The sequence below is a fragment of the Podarcis filfolensis genome (genome assembly GCF_964270895.1).
Source record: "Podarcis filfolensis genome assembly, chromosome: 8".
Lineage (NCBI taxonomy): Eukaryota > Metazoa > Chordata > Lepidosauria > Squamata > Lacertidae > Podarcis > Podarcis filfolensis.
In genome coordinates, this window is record NC_139611.1 from 7,984,967 (window position 1) to 8,009,330 (window position 24,364).

The 24,364-nt window shown below is 46.2% G+C and overlaps 2 protein-coding genes and 1 long non-coding RNA gene across 3 annotated transcripts in view; 1 reads left to right on the forward strand and 2 right to left on the reverse strand.

The window, feature by feature from the left end:
• Window positions 1-15,787: 15,787 nt before the first annotated feature.
• LOC310769730 (disintegrin and metalloproteinase domain-containing protein 21-like) lies at window positions 15,788-20,116 on the forward strand. The gene has a single exon (XM_083629401.1). The coding sequence runs from the start codon at window positions 17,573-17,575 to the stop codon at window positions 19,826-19,828; it is 2,256 nt and encodes a 751-aa protein (XP_083485527.1). The 5' UTR covers window positions 15,788-17,572; the 3' UTR covers window positions 19,829-20,116.
• A 996-nt stretch (window positions 20,117-21,112) lies between these two features.
• The window catches only part of TMEM116 (transmembrane protein 116), a 38,118-nt gene continuing 34,866 nt past the window's right edge, over window positions 21,113-24,364 (reverse strand). Inside the window, exon 11 of the mRNA XM_083629594.1 lies at window positions 21,113-21,892. Within this exon, the coding sequence (XP_083485720.1) occupies window positions 21,683-21,892 (210 nt within the window). The 3' untranslated portion in view covers window positions 21,113-21,682. The remainder of the gene's footprint in view (window positions 21,893-24,364) is intronic.
• Window positions 22,054-23,925, reverse strand: LOC310769961. The gene is made up of 2 exons (XR_014551894.1): window positions 22,694-23,925; window positions 22,054-22,266 (listed from the first exon to the last, which is right to left on the reverse strand). It is a non-coding gene; the product is annotated as an uncharacterized lncRNA (long non-coding RNA).

Sequence of the window (24,364 nt, forward strand, 5' to 3'; positions counted from 1 at the left end):
CGCTCCTCCACATGCAGCTGCTGGGTGACCTTGGGCCGGTCACACTTCTCTGAAGTCTCTCAGCCCCACTCACCCCACAGAGTGTTTGTTGTGGGGGAGGAAGGGAAAGGAGAATGTTAGCCGCTTTGAGACTCCTTCGGGTAGTGATAAAGCGGGATATCAAATCCAAACTCCTCTTCTTCTTCTTCTTCAAATCTGGCAGGGAGAATCCCCCTTTTTCTTTTACATCTGTAAGTAGTTTATATTTAATTCTGATTCCCCCCCCCCCAGCCAGATAAATTTAGGCAGCGCTTTCTGCCATTCTTTAACATTATCAATAACTGGTAAGGCCTCCAACCTCTATTCTTTCCAAAAAAAAAGAATTCATAAAAAACCGAGAAACATTGTCAAAGGCCTTCTCAGCATCTATGAACATTAACATTGCTTTGCAATTTCTTTTGACTTCCAACCTTTCTAATACATCAATTATATTCCTAATATTATCTTTCATATGTCTCCCAGGCATAAAGCCTGCCTGGTCCTTATGAATATAATCTGTTAAAACCTTTTTCTTTTTTTTTTTTTTATAATATATTTATTAAAGTTTTCAAATAAAGCATATATTAGATAAGCACTTATCATTGTCCATTTAACATCTCTCAATTGTTACATGGGACTCCCCCACACCTCCCGCATACACTTACATCATTATTAAATTAATTTCAAACAAATTATCATTTAACTCATCTTAATTAATAATCTTAATTTGGTTTAACATATAATTCAGCCTTAAATCTAGTTTAATGGTAGACAATTGTCTGCACTGGCATCCAATTCAGCACTCAGCCAAATTACAATATTTTTGTAAATAAATCTTAAATTTCCTCCAGTCTTCTTCCATCCTTTCTTCTCCCTGGTCTCGAATTCTGCCGGTCATCTCGGCTAATTGCATATAGTCCATCAGTTGCATCTGCCATTCTTCCACAGTGGGTAGCTCCTGAGTTTTCCAATTCTTGGCAATTAATATTCTTGCTGCTGTTGTTGCGTACAAAAAGAATGTTCTGTCCTCTTTTAACACACTCTGGCCGACAATACCCAGGAGAAAGGCCTCTGATTTCTTAGTAAAGGTGTATTTAAACACCTTTTTTAATTCATTATATATCTTCTCCCAAAAGGCCTTCACTCTAGGGCAGGTCCACCAGAGGTGAAAAAATGTTCCTTCATTTTCCTTACATTTCCAACATTTGCTATCAGACGAATGGTATATTTTAGCCAGTTTAACAGGGGTCATGTACCATCTATACATCATTTTCATCACATTTTCCTTCAACGCATTACATGCAGTGAAGTTCAGCCCAGAGGTCCACAACCTTTCCCAATCTTCAAACATAATATTATACCCAATATCCTGCGCCCATTTTATCATTGTTGATTTTACCATTTCGTCATGTGTGTTCCATTTCAGCAGCAAGTTATACATTCTTGAAAGTACCTTAGTCTTAGGTTCTAACAGTTCAGTTTCTAACTTTGACTTTTCCACTTGGAATCCTAGCTTTTTGTCATTTTTAAACACTTCTTTAATCTGAGCATAGTGTAACCAGTCTCGCACTTTGTCTCTCATCTTTTCTAAACTCTGCAATTTCCAGTTGTCACCATCCTTTTCTATTATCTCCCAATATTTTGGCCAGTTGGCCTCCATATTGGCTCTTTTCCGAGCCTTAGCCTCCAGGGGTGACAGCCACCTCGGAGTTTTATTCTCCAGTAAGTCTTTATATTTTGTCCAGACATTAAAAACTGATTTTCTGACAATATGGTTCTTGAAGGCCTTATTTATCTTAGCTTTATCATACCATAAATATGCATGCCATCCAAACGCATTATTAAAACCTTCCAAATCCAAGACATCCGTATCTTCAAGAAGTAACCAATCTTTTAACCAGCAGAAAGCTGCAGCTTCATAATACAACTTTAAATCTGGCAGGGCAAAGCCCCCTCTTTCTTTCGCATCTGTTAATATTTTAAATTTGATTCTGGGCTTTTTGCCCTGCCAGACAAATTTAGAAATATCTTTCTGCCACTTCCGGAAGCACTCTGTCTTGTCTACAATCTGCAGTGTCTGAAACAAAAATAACATTTTTGGCAATACATTCATCTTGATGGCAGCTATTCGGCCTAACAAAGAAAGTTTTAGTCTTGACCAACTATCCAAGTCTCTCTTAATCTCTGACCAACATTTTTCATAATTATCTTTAAATAAACTCAGATTTTTTGCTGTTATGTTTACCCCTAGGTATTTAACTTTTTTAACCACATTTAGTTCTGTCTCTTTCTGAAGCTGTTCCAACTCAATATCTGTCATGTTTTTCCCCAAAACTTTAGTTTTTTGCTTATTTAACTTAAATCCTGCCACTCGACCAAAATTTTGAATCAGTTGTAGTACTCTTTTCAAACTAGACTCCGGCTCCTGTAATGTCAGAACTAGGTCATCTGCAAAAGCTTTAAGTTTATATTGTTTCGCTCCGACCTGAATCCCTTCCACCAACCGGTCCCCCCTAATCATATTCAGGAGCACTTCCAGAACCGAAATAAACAGTAATGGGGAAATCGGGCAGCCTTGTCGTGTACCTTTTTCAATTTTAAACTCTTCTGTAACCACATTGTTAACTATCAGTTTAGCCTTTTGTTCTGAATATATTGCCTCAATCCCGTTCTCAAACCCCCGTCCCACTCCCATTTCTTTTAAATTCCCCTTCATAAATTTCCAAGAAATGTTGTCAAAGGCTTTCTCCGCGTCTATAAAAATTAAAACTGCTTTAGTGTTTATGTTTGTTTGTAAAAGTTCCAATATGTCTATGATGTTCCTTGTGTTAGTAAACATATGTCTGCCCGGGAGAAAGCCTGCCTGGTCTTTATGGATTATCTCACTTAAAACTTTCTTAAATCTTCGTGCCAAAACATCTGCAAATATTTTGTAATCCACATTTAAAAGGGAGATGGGACGGTAATTCTTGAGTTGTGTCTTTTCAGTTTCTGACTTTGGAATCAATGTGATAAATGCTTCTTTCCACGATTCAGGCGCCTTCTTCCCCTCCATTATTTCATTACTGACCTCCAACAAAGGTTGTATCAAATAATCCTTCAATGTCTTATAGTAGTTAGAGGTCAGTCCATCTGGCCCTGGTGATTTGCCCTGTTTCAGACTCAGGATGGCCTGTTCAATCTCTTGTCGTGTTATTTTGCCATTTAAAATTGTTCTATTTTCTTCTGACAGCTTTGCTAATCCATTTCTCTCCAAAAATTGTGTAATCTCTATTTCATCTTGTGGCCCTTGAGTATATAACTTTTTAAAATACCTCTGGAAGCACTTTCTAATCTCTCCCGGGTTCTGGATGTTCCTTCCTTCAACCTCTAAGTTTGTTACTGTATTTAATCTTTGTCTCCTTTTCAACTGCCAAGCTAGCAGTTTCCCACATTTATTTGCCGATTCAAAAGTTTTTTGTTTCATTGTTTTAATCTTCCATTCTATTTCCTGATTTATCAGCTTGGAATATTGCGCCTGATAAAGTTTGATTTCTCTCAGAATCGGTTGGGACTTCGGGTTAGATCTTAACTTCTTCTCCAACTCTTTGATACTTTCCAGAATTTTATCTTTCTTTTCATTTTGCAGTCTTTTCTTTAAGGAATTCTGTTGAATCAAGAACCCTCTCATCACAGCTTTACTTGCATCCCAGATAGTTCTTTTTTCCACCGTAGTGTTCAAATTAATCTCAAAATAGTCCTTTAAGGTTTTTTGGGCCTTCTTTACAATTCTTTGATCTCTAAACAGGCCATCATTCATCTTCCATCTAAAGGAGCCGATTGGGATCAATGTCATATCCATTCTCAAGGCGTTATGGTCGGAGCATGTTTTGGGGCAGATTTCCACCTTCCTCACCTTAGGTGCCAGACTTCTAGTTATCCATATTTGGTCGATTCGTGTCCAAGTCAATTGAGCTTCAGAAAAGAATGTTCCTTCTCTTCCCAGGGGGTTTCTAACTCTCCAGATGTCAACCCAGTCCATATTGTCAGTCATTTCAAAAAAGGTCTTAGGTAGTCTTCCCTCTTTAGTAATGTTCTGGTTCTGTGACTTATCCATATTTGTTGATACGACCCCGTTCATGTCCCCCATCATGATGACGTTGTTGTAATCCAGATAATCCAGCATGATCTCGTGCAACTTCTTATAAAAATCCGATTTTCCTTCATTTGGAGCATAAATTCCTAATATCAAAATTTTTTCTCCTTGATACTGTACTTCTATTGCGAGGATTCTTCCACTTTCATCTTTAAAGAGAAATTTTGGTGAAAGGCTCTCTTTTGCATAGATCACTACACCTCTCTTTTTAACTGTATCCGATGATATAAATTCTTGACCAAGCCTTTTATTTATTAACACCTTTCTATGGAGCCTAATCACATGTGTTTCTTGTAAGCATATAATGTCCAATTGTTCCTTTTTTAAAATATGAAAAATTTTAGACCTTTTTTCGGGACTGTTACAGCCATTTATGTTCCAACTCAAAAGCTGCAGAGACATCCTGGATAGGTCTGGTTATTCTTTCTGGGGTGGTACCTTGTTCTCCGGTCCTTGAGGATCCGAGGGGGCGGGCTCCCCTGGAAGTTCTGGCGCTGGCAATCCAAGTCCTTTGTGGAGGTCTTCTCCGTGTGCTCCCAAAAACTTGTCTCTATCTTCCACTGTTTTGATTTTGATCTTTCTCCCTCTGTAGGTAAAGGATAATCCTTGTGGAAACTCCCACCTGAAGATAATTGCGTTGCTTCTCAACAGTCTTGCCAATTCCGTGTAGTTAGATCTAAGGTCCAGCAACTGCTTAGGAATATCCTTGTAGATTTCAATTCTCTTGCCCAAAATGTCTAGTGACTTTTCGTAGTGCAGGCCCAAAATCTTGTCCCTTTCCTCCTTTGATCTCAATATTATCAAACAATCTCTGGGCTTCTCTGTCCTTCTGACTCTGCCAAGCCTGAAAGCAGATACAATTTTAAAGTCTTTTTCCTCTAACTTCCAAAACTTGGCAAATTCCTTAGTTAGAAATTCAATAAAATTATCTTCTTCCACCTCTGGTATTGACCGTATCCTCAAGTTGGTCTCCCTGTTTCGCAATTCTGTCATCAAAAAGTAAATCTGATGTTCTCCAACTTGTTTACTGAGTGGTCTTACTTCTTTCTCAAGTTCTTCCAATCTTTGACTAGTATCTTCAGCCAGTTTACGATTTTCACCTACAGCCTCCTTTAATTCTCCAATAGACTGGGCATTCTGTGCAACTTGTCCAGTCAGCTTATTCAAGCTTTCTGTGTTCTGTTCAATTTTAGCTGTATGCAAATCAGCCTTCTTGTCCAGAGCCTCCAGTTTCTCCAAAATTTTCTCCAAGACAGAGCTACTAGTCCCTGAAGCCATATCTCCCAGGTGCAGCTCCTCTGTCTCACCCTCCCCTGCCTGTATTAGGGAGGCCGCCTCTATGTCTGGAGGCAAAGTGGAAGGCAAGGCCGGCACAGAAGATCTACGCTGTGAGGCTGCAGATAAAGTTAGAGTTGTTTGTTTAGTCCTTCCTCTTCTCCTTGCGCCACTCATTCCAAAGTTATCTGTAATCCAAGGTCAATCCAAGTTGTTCCCATGAGAAAGCAGAGTCCCAGATGCAATAGTCAAACAGAGGCCGGGAAAGGGAAAGTAAAACAAAGTCACTGCTGTAAGTCCAAAATCCTCTAGAGGGAGCTTAATACGTCTTCAGGGAAAAGATCAAATCCAAGTTAAACTTATAAATTTAAATCCATGTCTATCGCCTCCACAATGTATTATTTTTAGCAGAGTAAAACTTAAAGCAAAACAGTGTTTCTTACAGTGCCTTGACTGCAACAGTTTCAAAGTATCCAGTTCCAACTCAGAATTTTTCAAAACCTGAATTCAATGTATCCAAAGTTGCAAACTGGTGCTCATCCAGGCAGCTCCAGCACCAGAGATTCTTATTTATTTTATAATCCACTGGTACCACAGAAGAAGGATATCAGTGCACCCCGAATATGACCAGCAAAAGTCAATAGCTCAAAGTCTTTCACTCAGAAAACTGCTTTAACAGGGTGCCAGCATTTAGTTAACGCATAACTTTTTGTCTCCACTCCTCCTGCTCTTTGCTTAAAGTTCAGTATAGCGGGAGATGGGCTTCCTGCTTATCCTCACTCCGTTTTCAGCCAGATTTCAACTTTTTAAAAAAGTTTTAAAAGTTTCATAAAGTTCTCAAAAAGTTTCAGAAAGTTGACAAAAGTTTCAGAAAGTTTTCAATGTCCAAATTTACTCACGGGTTGTAGTTTCCAAAGTTCAGAAAAGTTGCAGGAAGAAAGGACAGCGCTGACCGGCAACAGCAATGCGGCTTCACTTCGCTGTTTGCGCAACGACCCACAGCGCCGCTACCCCCTCCGCGATCCGGAGCCCCTTACGGGGTCCCTTCAACGTTTTGGGGGCTGCTTCTGGCGCCCGCCGGGTCCCGAGACCACAGGCTTCTGCCACCTGTGGTTTTTCTGAATGGGTCTCCGCTTCGCCGTAGCGGACGACCCGTTTACAGCGGAGCTCCCTTCTCCTTACTCGGAGAAGGCAGCCATTACCGGTCGCGCCGCCTCCGGAAGTCCTCCTGTTAAAACCTTTTTCAATCTGTTGGCCAATATATTTGCAAAAATTTTATAATCCACATTGAGTAATGAAATCTGTCTGTAGTTTTTCACATCAGATCTATCTTGTTCTGATTTTGGAATCAGAGTTATAAATGCATCTTTCCAGGTTTCAGGTGCTTTGTCCCCTCTTGGAATCTTATTGCACACATCTGCTAACGGCTGGATTAACCAATCTTTCAAAGTTTTATAATATTTTGCAGAAAGACCGTCTGGTCCTGGGGCTTTTCCTAGCTGCATCTGATTTATTGCTATCTCAACCTCCTGTCTTGTAATCATACCATTAAGTAGGAACCTTGGGATTTTTTTGCATTTCATTTACTTTAAGAAATTGCTCAATTTTATCTTTATCTTCTTTACCTTTTTTATACAGCTGTTTAAAATATTTCTGAAAACATTTTCTTATATCTGCAGGGTTTCCCACAGATTTTCCTTCAGATACAGTATTTGTAATAGTACTTTGTTTCTGTCTTTTTTAATTGCCAAGCCAACAATTTTCCACATTTATTTGCAGATTCAAAATTTATCTGTTTCATCATTTTTATTTTCCAGTCTATTTCTTGATTAATAATTTGAGAAAATTGGATCTGCAAAGCTTTAATTTCTTTTTGAATCTGTTGACTCTTAGGCATCGATCCTCATCCTCATCCTTAAATAACATTTTGGGTTTCCATTTTTCTTTAACATAGAAAACCACTCCTCCTCCTTCATCTGATGAAATAAATTCCTGTCCAAGTTTCTTATTTTGAAGGATCTTTCTATGAAGTCTAATAATGTGTTTCTTGTAAGCAAATTATATCCAGATTCTGTTTTACCAAAACATGGTAAACTTGGTTTCTTTTTGGCGTGAGTTCAAACCATTTACATTCCAGAAGTAAATTTTTAAAGCCATCTTGACTTTTTAAGGAGTCGCTGCCCCTGCCCCCAATTCAACGGAGCTTTTCAGTCTAAGTTCCTTTGCATTTTTCTCCAAGAATCTCTCTTTCTCCCCAACAGTCTTAATTCTTTGCTTTCTCCCTTGAAACCTCCCGGGAACACCCACCTACAAAAGATGCTTTTCCTTCTTAGAGCACTGGCCAATTCTGTGTAGTTATTTCTCAGGGCCAAAAAATGTTTCGGGATCTCTCAAACTTTTTTTGTAGTGGTGGCCTAAAATAATATCTCTTTGCTCTTTGGTCTTAAAAATTACCATACAGTCATGTGTAATCTTAGAGTCATTTTTTGGTCCAAATCTATAGGCTTTATCAATCCAGGAATTTACCGTATTTTTTGCTCTATAAGACACACACTTCCCCTCCTAAAAAGTAAGGGGAAATGTGTGTGCATCTTATGGAACGAATGCAGGCTGCACAGCTATCCCAGAAGCCAGAACAGCAAGAGGGATTGCTGCTTTCACTGCGTAGCAATCCCTCTTGTAGTTCTGGCTTCTGAGATTCAGAATATTTTTTTTCTTGTTTTCCTCCTCCAAAAACAGTCTTGTGGTCTGGTGCCTCTTATAGAGCGAAAAATATGGTGATTCTTCTTTTGGAAGATCCGAACAAGCTGAAAAGTCATCAATTAGCCAGTCCTTCAAATTGTCCTGCACTTTCTGTTGTACTCCTCTCAATCTCAAATGGCTTTCCCTCTCTTTCAACTGTAGAAATGCAATTGAATTTGAGGCTTCTTGCTGCGCTCTCTCCAGGTCAGAAACTCTCACAGTTTCCAACTGCGTCAATCTTAGTTCATGACCTGATATATCTGTCTTGTTGCTGTTTAGTCGTTTAGTCGTGTCCGACTCTTCGTGACCCCATGGACCAGAGCACGCCAGGCACTCCTGTCTTCCACTGCCTCCCACAGTTTGGTCAAACTCATGCTGGTAGCTTCAAATTGTCCTGCACTTTCTGTTGTACTCCTCTCAATCTCAAATGGCTTTCCCTCTCTTTCAACTGTAGAAATGCAATTGAATTTGAGGCTTCTTGCTGCGCTCTCTCCAGGTCAGAAACTCTCACAGTTTCCAACTTGTCCAAATTGTCCTGCACTTTCTGTTGTACTCCTCTCAATCTCAAATGGCTTTCCCTCTCTTTCAACTGTAGAAATGCAATTGAATTTGAGGCTTCTTGCTGCGCTCTCTCCAGGTCAGAAACTCTCACAGTTTCCAACTGCGTCAATCTTAGTTCATGACCTGATATATCTGTCTTGTTGCTGTTTAGTCGTTTAGTCGTGTCCGACTCTTCGTGACCCCATGGACCAGAGCACGCCAGGCACTCCTGTCTTCCACTGCCTCCCACAGTTTGGTCAAACTCATACTGGTAGCCTCGAGAACACTGTCCAACCATCTTGTCCTCTGTCGTCCCCTTCTCCTTGTGCCCTCCATCTTTCCCAACATCAGGGTCTTTTCCAGGGAGTCTTCTCTTCTCATGAGGTGGCCAAAGTATTGGAGCCTCAGCTTCATGGACCCTTCATGCATCACTGCCTCCCCTTCATGGATCACTGCCTTGCCGTGGCGAAGGGGCTTGAAAAACTCAGAGAAGCTATGAACTATGCCGAGCAGGGCACCCAAGATGGACAGGTCATAGTGGAGAGTTTTGACCAAACGTGATCCACCTGGAGGAGGAACCGGCAAGCCACTCCAGTATCCCTGCCAAGAAAACTCCATGGACAAAGACAACAGGCATATCTGTCTTAACCCCTTTCAACTCTTGTCTTAAATCTGCAAAGTCCTGTATGCTCTGTTGATTGCCCCTTACTTCTGTTTTAATTTCCTGTAGCAGTTGCATCACAGACTCTTCAAAGGTTGGAGCCTTAGAGCTCCTCCTTTGCTTTGTTTTCTCTGCCTTTTCTCCTTTATCTCCCCCATCCATGGCTTTTTACTTTTTATCCAAGGTTAGTCTCAGTCACAAGGGGGAGATAAGGAGGCAGACAGATTCCCTCCACAAGCCTCAATATAAAAGTCAGAAATATCTCCTGTCCCAAATTTCCTTTTACCCCCTTTTACTCCTCAAATGGAGCTCCCAAAAAATTACTGTCAGTGCTCAGTTTCTCAGGATTCTTAAAGTCAAAAAAATTCATCCCCCTTTCCCCCTGCAGAAGAGGAGTTTTGAGGTTTGCTTGCAAACTTTCTACCAGTCTTATTCCCACTTAAGGCTTTGGTCCACGATAACCGATTCTCCTTTAATTCAGCAAAAGGGATCAACCTCCATTTTTAAATCCCTTTGTGTCCCAAAAATAGCCTGATTTAAACTTTGTCTTTTACTCACAGTTCTGATTTTTTGTGTGTCCTTTTTTTTTTGGAGGAATTGACCGCTCACGATCGCCAGACTCGGAGCTTTGCACTGTAAAGGAAGTGAGTCGTTTCCGCTGTGCCGCGTCTCCAACCCCACTCGCTCTCGGGGCTCTTTAAGAGCTTACTGGGGAGTGGGGGAGTTGCCAGAAGGCACCCACCAAAACACCAGATCCTCAGAACACTTGATCTGAGGATTTTTTCAGCCGAAATAGCTCCCGTCTGCCATTACCGGAAGTTGGTCCAAGCCAGTTTGAACAGGTCTAGGCTGGTTTGAACTGGTCGAGGCTGGTTTCTGCTGCTCCAAACCGGTTTGAACCTTTCTAGGCCAGTTGATGCTGGTTCAAGCCGGTTTGAAACAGTCTAGGCCGGTTTGAACTAGTCGATGCCGGTTTGAACCAGCCTAGGCCGGTTTGTGCCGGTCCAAGCCAGTTTGAACATGTCTAGGCTGGTTTGAGCCGACCCAAGCCAGTTAGAACAGTACCAGACAGCTTTGAGCAGATCCAGGCCGGTTGGAACAGGTCTATGTCACCTGGAACCAGCCCAGAGCGGTTGGAACTGGTCCATACTGGTTGGAACTAGCTCAGATTGGTTTGAACCAGTCCAAGCCGATTTGTTCCGGTCCAAGCTGGTTGGAACCTGTTGAGACCTGTTGGAACCGGTCCCAGCTGGTTTGAACAGGTCTAGGCCAGTTTGAACCAGTCGATGCCAGTTTGAAATGGTCAAGGCCGGTTTATACTGGTTCAAGCCAGTTTGAACCGGCCTAGGCCGGTTTATGCCGGTTCAAGCCAGTTTGAACCGGTCTAGGCTGGTTTTCACTAGTCTGGGCCTGTTTGTGCCAACCCAAGCTGGTTTGAGCCGACCCAAGTCAGTTGGAACAGTTCCAGACAGCTTCGAGCAGCCCAAGCCTGTTGGAACCAGCCCAAACCAGTTGGAAAAGGTTCAGGCTGGTTCAAACTTGCCCAGACTAGTTTGAACTGGGCCAAGCCAATTTGGGCCAGTCCAAGCTGGTTTCAACTGGTCTAGGCCAGTTTGAACTGGTCTAGGCTGGTTTGTGTTGGTCCAAGCCAGTTTGAACCAGTCGTGGCTGGTTTGTGACAGTTCAAGCCGGTTTGCACAGGTCTAGGCTGGTTTGAAGCGGTCTAGGCCTCTTTCCCCCTTCATGGATCACTGCCTTGCCGTGGCGAAGGGGCTTGAATAACTCAGAGAAGCTATGAACTATGTACCCAAGATGGACAGGTCATAGTGGAGAGTTTTGACCAAATGTGATCCACCTGGAGGAGGAACCGGCAAGCCACTCCAATATCCCTGCCACGAAAACTCCATTGACAAAGAGAACAGGCATATAAAAGTTATGACGCTGGAAGATGAGCCCCTCAGGTCGGAAGGCGTTCAACATGCTATAGGGGAAGAGCGGAGGACAAGTACAAGTAGATTCAGAGCTGATGAAGCGACTGGGCCAAAGCCGAAAGGACGCTCAGTTGCGGATATGCCTGGAAGCGAATGGAAAGTCCAATGCTGTAAAGAAAAATATTGCATAGGAACCTGGAATGTAAGAACCATGAACCTGGGTAAGTTGGATGTGGTCAAAAATGAGATGGCAAGAATAAATATTGACATCCTGGGCATCAGTGAACTAAAATGGATGAGAATGGGCGAATTCAGTTCGGATGACCATCATATCTACTACTCGGGCAAGAATCCCGTAAAAGAAATGGAGTGGCCCTCATAGTCAACAAAAGAGTGGCAAGAGCTGTACTGGGATGCAATCTCAAAAATGATAGAATGATCTTGATACGAATCCAAGGCAGACCTTTTAACATCACAGTAATCCAAGTTTATGCACCAACTACTGGTGCTGAAGAAACAGAAATTGACCAGTTCTATGAAGACTTACAACACCTTATAGAAGTGAAACCAAAGAAGGATTTTCTTCTCATTATAGGGGATTGGAATGCTAAAGTAGGGAGTCAAGAGATAAAAGGAACAACTGGCAAGTTTGGCCTTGGAGTTCAAAACGAAGCAGGGCAAAGGCTAATAGAGTTCTGCCAAGAGAACAAGCTGGTCATCACAAACACACTTTTCCAACAACACGAGAGACGACTCTACACATAGACATCACCAGATGGGCAGCATCGAAATCAGATTGATTATATTCTCTGCAGCCAAAGATGGAGAAGCTCTATACAGTCAGCAAAAACAAGACCTGGAGCTGACTGTGGCACAGATCATCAGCTTCTTATAGCAAAATTCAAGCTTAAACTGAAGAAAGTAGGAAAAACCACTGGGCCGGTAAGATACAATCTACCGTATTTTTTGCCCTATAGGGCGCACCGGCCCATAGGGCACACTTATTTTTTGGGAGGGGAAATAAAGGGGGGAATTATATCCCCCCCGAGCCCCAAAGAGCAAAGAAGCCAAAGATGGATCCCGCTAGCTGTCCTGGCTTCGTTTTTTTGCCTTCGTTTTGCGCAACCTCGCCATCGCTCCCGGAGCTTGCGGGGCTGGGGAAGCCCGAGCTTCCCCCGACCCCAGCCTCCAGAACGGGTCTGGGAGCGAAGGCGAGGTTGCGCAACCTCGCCATCGCTCCCAGAGCTTGCGGGGCTGGGGGCGGGGGAAGCCCGAGCTTCCCCTGACCCCAGCCCCCAGAACGGGTCCTTGCCATCGCTCCCAGAGCTTGCTGCTATCCGAAGCCCGGGGAGCGCGGCGCTGTAGCGCGGGAAGTCGCGCTGGGCTCCCAAGGCTTGCGGAGAGCTGCCCGAAGCCCGGGGTGCACCCCGCTGCACTCCCTGGGTTTCGGGCTGCAGGCTGCTGTCTGCAAGCCTTGGGAGCCTGGTGGGAACTCCCGCCAGGCTCCGAAGGCTTGCGGATAGCTTCCTGAAGCCTGGAGAGTGAGAGGCGTCCGTGCGCACCGACCCCTCTCACTCTCCAGGCTTCAGCGAAAGCCTGCATTCGCCCTGTTGGATGCACACACATTTCCCCTTCATTTTTGGAGGGGGAAAAGTGCGTCCTATTGGGCGAAAAATACGGTAAATCAAATCCCTTATGAATACACAGTGGAAGTGAGGAACAGGTTTAAGGATTTAGATTTGGTGGACTGAGTGCCTGACGAACTATGGATGGAGGCTCGCAACATTATACAGGAGGCAGCAACGAAAACCATCCCAATGAAAAGGAAATGCAAGAAAGCAAAGTGGCTGTCCAACGAGGCCTTACAAATAGCAAGGGAGAGAAGGCAAGCAAAATGCAAGGGAGATAGTGAAAGATACAGGAAATTGAATGCAGATTTCCAAAAAATAGCAAGGAGAGACAAGAAGGCCTTCTTAAACGAGCAATGCAAAGAAATAAAGGAAAACAACAGAAAGGGAAGAACCAGAGATCTGTTCAAGAAAATTGGAGATATGAAAGGAACATTTTGTACAAAGATTACCATAATAAAGGACAAAAGTGGTAAGGACCTAACAGAAGCAGAAGACATCAAGAAGAGTTGGCAAGAATACACAGAGGAATTATACCAGAAAGAAATGGATGTCTCGTACATCCCAGGTAGTGTGGTTGCTGACCTTGAGCCAGACATCCTGGAGAGTGAAGTCAAATGGGCCTTAGAAAGCACTGCAAATAACAAGGCCAGTGGAAGTGATGGTATTCCAGCTGAACTATTTAAAATTTTTAAAGATGATGCTGTTAAGGGGCTACACTCCATATGCCAGCAAGTTTGGAAAACTCAGCAGTGGCCAGAGGATTGGAGAAGATCAGTCTACATCCCAATCCCAAAGAAGGGCAGTGCCAAAGAATGCTCCAACTACCGCACAATTGCACTCATTTCACACGCTTACAAGGTTATGCTTAAAATTCTACATGGTAGGCTCAAGCAGTATGTGGACTGAGAACTCCCAGAAGTGCAAGCTGGATTTAGAAGAGGCAGAGGAACCAGAGACCGAATTGCAAACATAGGCTGGATTGCGTGGCGATTCCCGCCCCCTCCCACTGATGGAATAAATAAAGACACAGGACGCCAGAATTTAGGTTAATGGGCAAAAAATGGCCACAACTTTATTGATTACAGGTAAGAGGTTCAGGTAGGTTCCAACTTGCCCAGAGCAGTTTGAACTGGCCCAGACATGCAAACATGCAAGTGTCTCACCAGACCCAGCATTCAGTCAGTCATCCAGTCAACTAGCTATAACCAGCTACAAATCCACCTGTTAACCTAATTCAACCCACATTTTACCATCTTCCTCATAAGAATATGGGTGGGCTTTGTCAAAAGCCTTACTGAAATCAAGATACACTATGTCCACAGTATTCCCCCGATGCACCAAGCTTGTAACTCTATCAAAAGAAGAAATATGATTTGTCTGGCGTGACTTAGTTTTTGAGAAACCCATGTTGGGTCTTAGTAATCACAGCATCCTTTTCTAAATGCTCACAGGCTGACTGTTGAATTATCTGTTCTAGGACATTTCCTGGTATTGATGTTGCTGCTCACTTGTTGGTTGTTACCTGGGTCTTCTTTCCCCCTTTTTTGAAGATGGGGACCATTATGTACTGAAGTTCTCACCCTGGGCCAGCAGGGGGATACTGTAGATAGTTATGCAAATATGGGATCGAAAGTGACGTTCAGTGATTGGATAGTTTTAGAAAGTTGTAAGGTGGCCCTGATGCCCTCCACCCCTACCGAGGCAGTCATCCGGGTGCTGCGAGGCCTTTTTGCAACGCATGGGTGTCCCGATGTCCTCGTCTCCAACAACGGACCGCAGTTCACCTCAGGCACTTTTGAGCGATACCTTTTGGGACTGGGCATCTGCCATGCCCTAACGGCACCATTTCATCCATCCAGCAACGGGCAAGCGGAGAGAATGGTGCGCTCGGCAAAAGAGGCACTGGTGAGCCTGGACCAGGGAGACTGGCACGAGCGAATTGCTGAATACTTGTTCGTGCAACACATCACCCCTCATGCGGCCCCAGGGCGGAGTCCTGCCGAACTGCTTATGGGCCGCCGCCTCAGGTCTCCGCTCGACCGGCTTGGCTGCACCCGGACTTTGCCACGGCCGAACCCCCAGGCGGTGCCAACGCACCACGGTCATTTGTTTCAGGAAACCAGGTCTTTGCCCGGAACTTTGTGGGGGACATTCCTTGGGTGCCAGCCACAGTAGTGGGAGTCACTGGACCTCGCTCGTACCAGGTGGCGCTCGAAGACGGACGTTTGTGGCACTGGCACATAGACCAGCTTAGGCGCAGGGTTGGGGACTTGGGCACTACTGCAGTGCCCCCAACTGTGCTCATGGCTCCGGAACAGACACTTACAGATGGTGAGGCTCCACCTACACCTCTCTCGCAAACTGGGGGCGTGGAGCCGAACCAAGCCGCTTCAGAGGGTCTGCCGGACTTCCCACAGACTCAGACCACTGCCGTGCCTGACATTCCGCCAACTCCACTTGCGGAGGTTGCACCCACAGCAGCGGTTCCAGGGGACTTGGTTTCAACACCACCCAGGGTCATGCCACAGCCTCACCAAGAATCGGGCTGCCCACCAGACCTGGGTACCGCTCCCTGGCAGTCTGGCAGAGTTTCCAAGCGCCCAACTTATTTAAAGGACTATGTTGTTGGGCATGTAATACTGTTGGTCTAATGGAGGTATGTGAAATGTAACCGATATGCTTTTGTGCCTAATTGAACCATTACGTGTAGTGCTGTATATAAGGAAACCATTACGATTGTAACTAACGCCTTATCTCGGTGGGGAGGGGTGTTATGTACTGAAGTTCTCACCCTGGGCCAGCAGGGGGATACTGTAGATAAGTGTTCAAATAAGGGATCGAAAGTGACATTCAGCGATTGGATAGTTTTAGAAAGTTGTAACAATTATGTGTACTGGAGCTCTATATAAGCAGGCTGACTGAGCCCTTCAGCTCAGTTCCTGTTCTGGCCTCTGAAAAAAGAAGAGCTGTTTGAAGAATCGCTGTGTCATCTGATATGTTCACCCACAACTTAACAGGGACAACATTTGCCTGCCTCCAGTCTGTAGGGACTTCACCTGCTCTCCAGGAATTCTCAAAAATTATAGACAGAGGCTCTGAGATTACATTCTCAAACCCCTTTAGTACCCTTGGGTACAGCTCATTAGACCCTGGAGCTTTTAATTTGTTTAACGTAGCTAGGTGTTCCTTTCCCACCACTTCTCCTATATTGGGCTGCAGTTCCCGCCTTGCATTGTTTTTTGTGTTATCACCAGGTTGGGCACAGCTTTCCTTTTGGATAGAGGTCAGGTAGACGCTGATCAGCCTCCACCTTCTCTCTGTCACTCAATAGCATTTCTCCGTTTTCTCCCCTCAGTGGACCTACCACTTGCTTGTTCTTCCTGCTGCTTTGAACATAGCCAAATAAACCTTTATTGCGTGGCAAGTCCCCCTCCCCCCTTGAGAAATAAATACACAGGACACGGTATTTAAGGTTAATGGGCGAAAACAGCCACAACTTTATTGATTGCAGGAATTGAGCGGTATTGGCTTAGGCCTATCGGCTATCAGCTGGAGAGGTGAAGAGAGGGCGGTCCTCGGGCGCGCTGGGCATAAATAGCCCAGGCCACACCCACCCACCCCCGACCAGCCGATTGGCTAGGCAGAGAGATGACACGCGTGAGGATTCCTTCATTCTTGCGGGGGCTGTGAGCCAGCCCCCGCGTGTGTGGGGAGGGCGTGGGCCCGCAACCCCACCTCCTCTTCAGTTCGGAAGTGGCTTTATTATCTTTCACCTCTCTTGCAAGCCTGAGATCATTCTGAGCTTTAGCCCGCCTGACCTTTCCCCCTGTCACAGTTGGCTACTCATGTATACTCTTCCTTCACAATCCCCCTTTAAACCCACAGTGTGAATGTGGCCTAGGTTAGCCCTCTTGGCCAGGATTCCAGCAATAAGTGGGTCCGGATCCACATCGAGAATAGCAAACAGCTGCTCTCTACCGTGTTCTGTGCTCTTCCATTGCCCACCTGCCTCAGCAGATGGAATGTCCACATTCAAAAAAGCATGAGAAACTGTTAGCCTGGTCATGGAATTTCCCACCACAGGAGAGGACATTTGAACCGGCATGGTGGTTCCTCCTCCCTCTTTGTCGTCTCCTTTGTCATCTAGAAGTCTCTGGAAATACACTTTAGAAGATTAAATGAGAATTCCTGGGACTAGAGGAATATAATTATTGGGGTATCTTCCTCTCTCTGGTGTCCACCCTTCTTCCTTTTGGTCCTTCTTATCACCCGGAAAGGTGACCACAACCGCTTCTGAGAAGAGAAAATGGTGGCGCCTAGGCCCTAAAGTTGCGGAGGCCTTTAGAGTCAAAGGTTTAAGGACGGCCAGTGTTTTGGTTACCCTAACTCCATTTGAAAATGCCAGACAGCAGTGGCCACTTCAGCTTTTTGAACTCTCTCACAACCAAATGATGTTGACGACCGTCAAGAGAGAGATGGTGGCAGTGGCAGGAACTGCCTTGTGTTTTCTTGAGCACGCTGACAAGTCTAAAAAAGCCTCTTGAGAATTAATGATTGGTGGGGATGTGAAGTCAGAAAGCCCAGTTTGTCTCCTCTCTACTCTAGGCTGTTTAAGGATAGTGAATAGTGGAAGCAAATCATGGCACGTGGCAGCGGTGGCCTCCACAAATGGCTGGTTCTGCAGTTGACGAATCCTGTTATTTTGCTGGGGTTCCTCCTTCCCACCAGCTCATTTCCTGCTCCTGAGTATACGTCGTATGAAGTGATCACCCCAAGGCGGTTGGTGCTTTGGGGAGGGAAAGCCAAGAAGGGTGAACTTTCCTATATCCTCAATGTATCAGGAAAGGACTACGCCATTCAGCTGAAGCCCAGGAAGCACGACTTCCTGGTCAAAAACCTCCCACTCTTCACATACAGTTCCCAGGGCAGACGGATCGAAAGTCACCCCTACATCCCTGTTGAATGCTACCACGAAGGGCATGTGGATGGCGTAGCCAATTCGCTTGTGGTTCTTAAGACCTGCTCTGGCTTGACAGGATTCCTAAGTATCAGAGACAGAAATTATGGCATAGAGCCTTTCCACGATTCTTCAGCTTTTCAGCACCTTCTCTACCTGATCAACGAACCAAAGCCTTGTATGTGTGGAATGAGAGCTCCAGTTGCAAAGCGTCAGGCAGAAGAACTGAGGGCGGAAAGAGGGACCCGGCGTGACCCAAGGCACCCAAAATACATTGAGCTGTACATTGTTGTGGACGAGAAGCTGTTTCAGTTTGAAGGTGCCAATGTAACCAGGATGGCATACCTCATTTTGGACATAGTTAACTTAATGGGTGTGCACTTCCGGGTGCTGCACACAAGTATTGTCCTGATTGGACTGGAGATCTGGAACACAGGCAACCCTTTCGAGGTTACAAATGACATTGGGTTGCTTCTGAATAATTTCAACAGCTGGAGAGTGAACGGTCTTGCGAAGTGGATGAAGCACGACACAGCCCTGTTGCTCACTCACCAGGAGTTTGAGCACACCCTCGGGAAGTCATACGGTAATGCCATCTGCAGGCCAAGCTATTCTGCAGGGGTTTTGAGCTACTTGCAGAAGAATCCAATTCTCTTTTCAAGGGCCATGTCCCATGAGTTGGGTCATCACATGGGGCTTGAACACGATGAATCCAACTGTGTTTGTGGAGGATACAAAACCTGTGTCATGCATTCGTACCAGGCAGAAACGAACAAGTTCAGCAACTGCAGCATTCACACTTTTGCAGAACTTGTGCTGGAAGGGAACCTGGACTGCCTGAACAACAGGCCCCAAAAAATACCATCTATCAAGCATTGTGGCAATGGAGTGTTGGATAAGGGAGAAGAATGCGACTGCGGCGGCACGCAGAGGTGCAAGCAGAATCTTTGCTGCAACCCTGACTGCACCTTGAAGCCACGTGCACAATGCTCTTCTGGGCCATGTTGTAAAAACTGTCACTTCCTTCCAAGTGGAGACCTTTGTCGAACTCAGATCAATGAGTGTGACCTTCCCGAGTACTGTAGTGGGAACTCTGAGTGGTGCCCCAATGATGTGTACATGCAAGACGGGACGCCGTGCAGCAAACACGATTCCCATTGTTATGCCAAGCAATGTTGGACTCACAACTACCTGTGCGCCAGGATCTTTGGCTATGGAGCCACAGCGGCTCCAGCATCCTGCTTTCAGTCTCGGAATAGTGTGGGGGATGCGTATGGCAACTGTGGCAGGGATTGGACAGGAAGTACCTTTGTGAAATGCCAGCCTCAAGACGTAAAGTGCGGGAGAGTTCAGTGTACCAACGTCAGAAACATACCTTCAATACCACACTATACCGTGACTCCCACTGAGTTGTCAGGCACTAGCGCTAGCTGCTGGAGCGTGGCCTACCATGGCGGGACAGATTTTGTGGATCTCGGAATAGTGCCTGACGGCACTCCATGTGGCCCTGGGAAACTCTGCAAGAACCATACGTGCATTTTCAGGAAGAAGGCAGTGTGTGATCCCAACAAAAAGTGCCATGACAGAGGTGTTTGTAACAACCGCAATAACTGCCACTGCAACAGCGGCTGGGCCCCTCCAAACTGCATGTTTTGGGGGTCTGGGGGAAGCATCGATGGTGGGTATCCAAGGCAGAACTGGAGCACAAAAGTCGTGAAACGAGCTTTTGAAACAGTGATCCCTCTAGGAGTCCTGGTTCTTGCCGCTATCACTTTCATTGTGCCAAGGCTGTGGAAGCTACCAGAATGGTGTAGGCAATTCACCAGCTCACGGGTTGGAGGGAATCTGCAAGGCAGCAGCCCAGATGTTGACAAAGTTGATTCCTGTCGCGTTTGCAAAGTAAAGGAAGGATTCAACTCTACAGATTCCAAAGAGTAATGCTTGTGGACATTTCAAGGCATCCTTGGACCTCCTGTTAAGACATCGACTGCACTCCAAAGCATCTATAATAAAGCAGAGGTTGGTGGCAAGTGGACTCCACTTCCCATCATCCCTGGCTGTTGACCATGCTGCGCCAGTGGCTGATGGGAAGTGTAGTTCAGCCGTATGTCGGGGGCGGTGCACATGCTCCCTCATCCCAGAAATAAATTTCCCCTGTATATAGTCCTTATAATAGGAGCAATTGTAATACGGTCTTTGCTCTAATAAAATTTGCATTTTTCCCCAGTTGCAAAAGCCTTAAGAAGAATGCACTGAAATAGTTTAATGAAATCAAATGTTTCACTCCGTGCTGTGTAACCTAGCAGTAGTAAAACAGTTTGTCCTTGTTGGGTGACTAACTCAGAACTTCAAGGACCGTCAAGTGTCATTTCACTAGCATTTAGGAACTGGGTTTGCACAATTAACCGTGTGTACAAACTTGGCTTTCCCTCACTCGCCCTTTTCATCCAGGGTGAAACAGCAAAGACATAACAGGAGAAGAGTCCTGGCGAGTCAGGCCAATGGCCCATCAAGTCCAACATCATGTTCTTACAGTGGCCAAACAGAGGCATGTGGTAAACCCACAAGCAGGACCTGAGAACAAGATTCTCTTATTGCAATTTGATGGCCAGGGCTGAGGGCAGTTTTGGTTCAAAGCGGCTGGAGGACACCATGTTGGCCAAAACTGAGCTTAGGCTGAGCAAATGATGGAAGAGAGACATGCTTCTATACGTGCTCAAACTTGTGTGGTGTGTGTATGAGTCAGTGATAGCGCAGTAGTTAGAGAGCTGGACTAGGTCTGGGAGAGCTCACGGGGTGGCTTTTGTGCCAGTCACAGTATCTTTGCCTAACCTACCTCGCAGGGTTATTGTAAGGATAAAGTGGAGAAGAGTAGGAGGTAAGCCAGCTTGAGCTCCTGGGAGGAAAGATGAGATACAAGAAGAAGAAGAGTTTGGATTTGATATCCCGCTTTATCACTACCTTAAGGAGTCTCAAAGCGGCTAACAATCTCCTTTCCCTTCCTCCCCCACAACAAACACTCTGTGAGGTGAGTGGGGCTGAGAGACTTCAGAGAAGTGTGACTAGCCCAAGGTCACCCAGCAGCTGCATGTGGAGGAGCAGGGAAGCGAACTCGGTTCACCAGATTACGAGTCCACCGCTCTTAAGCACTACACCACACTGGCTCATGTAAATGTTAACAGTAGTAGTAATAATAATAATAATAATATCCAAGACAATAAATGCCACATGTTCCCTTTTGTCTTTACTGTCGAGCGGAAAACGACAAAAACAAGCAGCTCTGAAGAAGAAAAGGTCGGCCCCACAGCAGCCTATTATCACACACATCCAGATTCCAACACAGTCCTGGAATAATCTCCTGTACAGGAACCGCTGCAGAATTAAAAGAGGCTCCCCCTCGCCCATATAAATAACGGTTGTCAAACACACCATCCAGGTCCCATGACAAAGCCTCAGTTTTCCTGCTCCACCAAAAGGCTCATTGGGGAGAGGTTGCCGTTGCTGCCGCCGCTGGCCAGTCGCAGTCTTGCTCCTTGTGTAGACCAGTCCTTTTCTGAATGCCAAAGTTATTGGCCGTTCCCTCCCACCTGATAGGTTACAGGGCGCTGGACTGGATAAGGTCTCTTTAACTTGGCAGGGCATGGGTGGGATCAGGTGGGGAGCCTGGTGGGCCAAGGTGGCTGGGCTGCCCACCTTCCCCTCTGGCAATACGTGGCAGCGAGGAGGGTGCCAAAGGAGTGGGAGGAGAGAGTTTCGGGTGCTCAGCCAGAGGGACTCCAAAAGCTCCCTTGCTCACAGCGCCGTGGAGCCCGCAGCGGACTTGGCCTCCACCTGGCGTCCAGCAGCGGGGAGTGTGCTTTCGTAGAACCTCTTCTGGGACCGCAGGAGCGGCGTCTGGGTCTCGCCATCTTGGCAGGCCCTGCGCTTCATGCAGCGGAACGTATGCTGGGTCCAGCAGTAAACAGCGCAGTTCAGGAGGCCCTGGGATGACGCTGTCAGGGCCTAGGAGAGAGATGGGGAGACGGGCGGGTCAGTGGCTGCAGCAGAACTGGAGAGCAGCAAAATTCCAGTTGAAGCAGCAGAATACGGTGGTGCCATTTCAACCAGCTCTTTCCCACCCCCTCAAGACCATGAGGACTACCACCTTAATTTACTTTTTAGGGGGGGAAGGAACACAATGCAGCACTAAACCCCTTGATCTGCATGCTGAAGGTCTTGGGTTCGATCCCTGACACCTCCAGGTAGGTCTGGGAGGGACCCTTGCCTGAAAGCCACTGGTCCAACTCCATGAAATACCGTATTTTTCGCTTTATAGGACACACCGGGCCATAGGACGCACTGGACCATAGGAGGGGGAGAACAGGGAAAAAAATATTCTCCCCCTCTCTGCTCAGCGCCCCTACAGCGAAGCGGCAGGATAAACGGAGCCCCTTCCATTTCTCCTCCTGCTTCACTGAAGAGCCGCTGCGCAGCTCTCCCTCTCGGCTGAAGCCAGGAGAGTCTTGCTCTCCCAGCTTCAGCAAAAGGAACCCGAAGCCTTTGGAGCGCATCGTGAGGTCCCGCTGCGCTCGAAAGGCTTCAGGGATAGCCACCTGAAGCCTTTGGAGCGCAGCGGGAACTCGTGCTGCACTCCAAAGGCTTCAGGTTCCTTTCGCTGACCGACCCCTCTTGCTCTCCAGGCTTCAGCGAAAGCAACGCGAAGCCTCCAGAGCGCGGAGGGAGTGCTCCCTCTGCGCTTCGGAGGCTTCGCGTTGCTATCGCTGAAGCCAAGGAGCCTGCATTCGCTCCATAGGACGCACACACATGTCCCCTTAATTTTTGGAGGGGAAAAAGTGCATCCTATAGAGTGAAAAATACGGTACTTTGCTTTCATGTTGAGGCCTAGTCCGTTTCCAGCCTCTATCCTCACTGTTGCTGCTGTTTACTGTGCTTTTCTTCGGCTATCACCCTGTTTTCCTCCCTTAAATGTATTCCGTCTCCTTATCCACATCTTTAAACAGACAAAAAGGCCTCCTCTGAAATTGTTTGCCTCAGCTTTCCCCCCCTTTTCGTACCTTCCGCATTCGAAACAAGGTGCTCTACCGCTGCCCCTCCCCAATATAAATATTTGACATGAAATAACATGACTAGTGCCCACGACTCTCCTTGGGTTGTCATGGACCTGTTGCTCATCCGCTCAGCCTGACATACCTCACAGGGTTGGCGTTAGAATAAAATGGCAACACAGGGAGGGGAGGACAGCGTAGATTGTCATCTGAGAAGATACTGGGGTAGAAATCCCATAAACCGAGTGGCCCCAAAGAGCAGCCACCTCCACCCCCCAAAAAAAATCCCCATTTGCTTTTCAGAAGGAGCATCCAGTGCCATTTTGAAAGACGAGTAGAACCTGCAACAAAATGTTGCAGCGGGGTTCAACACACTGCAGCCCCTTTTGCTCGCCTCCTGGAAAAGGCCTAGTTAAGCATGACAGTTCCATTTCCTTCTCCATCCTGCTTTTTCTATTAAAAAACAACAACCCACCTGCCCAAAAGCAAAAGTCGATCAGCGTTGTGTAGCTCCTGAACATGCTCAGTAGACTTGCCAGGTTAGGAGCACCCCCGTCCCCATAGATTTCAGGGCCCAAACTTGAGACCTGGAGGGCGGAGGGGGTGCTGGTGATTATCTCTGCCCTCCCTCAAACCACTGAGCCCTGAAGATGAAAAGAGCGGGGAGCAGAGGCGGGCAGGACCCTACAAGCCTAGGCAATAAGTTGTAGCCAGCTCACACAGGGCTGAAGCGAACAAGCTGTATGCAGAGTTGTCTTCATAAAAAATCATTTTTGAAAAAGGCACTCTCACCCAGCTGGAGATGACAGGAAAACCTGTTCCTGTCTTCCCTGGGCTGTTTTAGCATTCCCCTACCCCAACATAACGGGACACAGGTGGCGCTGTGGGTTAAACCACAGAGCCTGGGACTTGCCGATCAGAAGGTCGGCGGTTCGAATCCCCGCAACGGGGTGAGCTCCCATTGCTCGGTCCCTGCTCCTGCCAACCTAGCAGTTCAAAAGCACTTAAAAGTGTAAGCAGATAAATAGGTACCGCTCCGCGGAAAGGTAAATGGCATTTCCGTGCACTGCTCTGGTTCGCCAGAAGCGGCTTAGTCATGCTGGCCACATGACCCAGAAGCTGTACGCCGGCTCCTTTGGCCAATAAAGCGAGATGAGTGTCGCAACCCCAGAGTCGGTCATGGCTGGACCTTTACCTTTACTCCAACATATTTTCTGAACTTCTGCAAACTTTGAGTGATGCTTTCCTCTCTCTTGGAAGGTGGACGGTGCAATTGGCAGGTGGAGAATGAGTTTGCTATTAGTTTTTAGGATTCATTTTAATGTGGCTTTATTACCCCAGCTGCAGTCGGGGCAAGGGGCCCACCGTGCAGGGCTAGCCCATAGGTCCCATTGTCTGCAGTGCTGGTCATATCAGTGGTGCCGTCAGG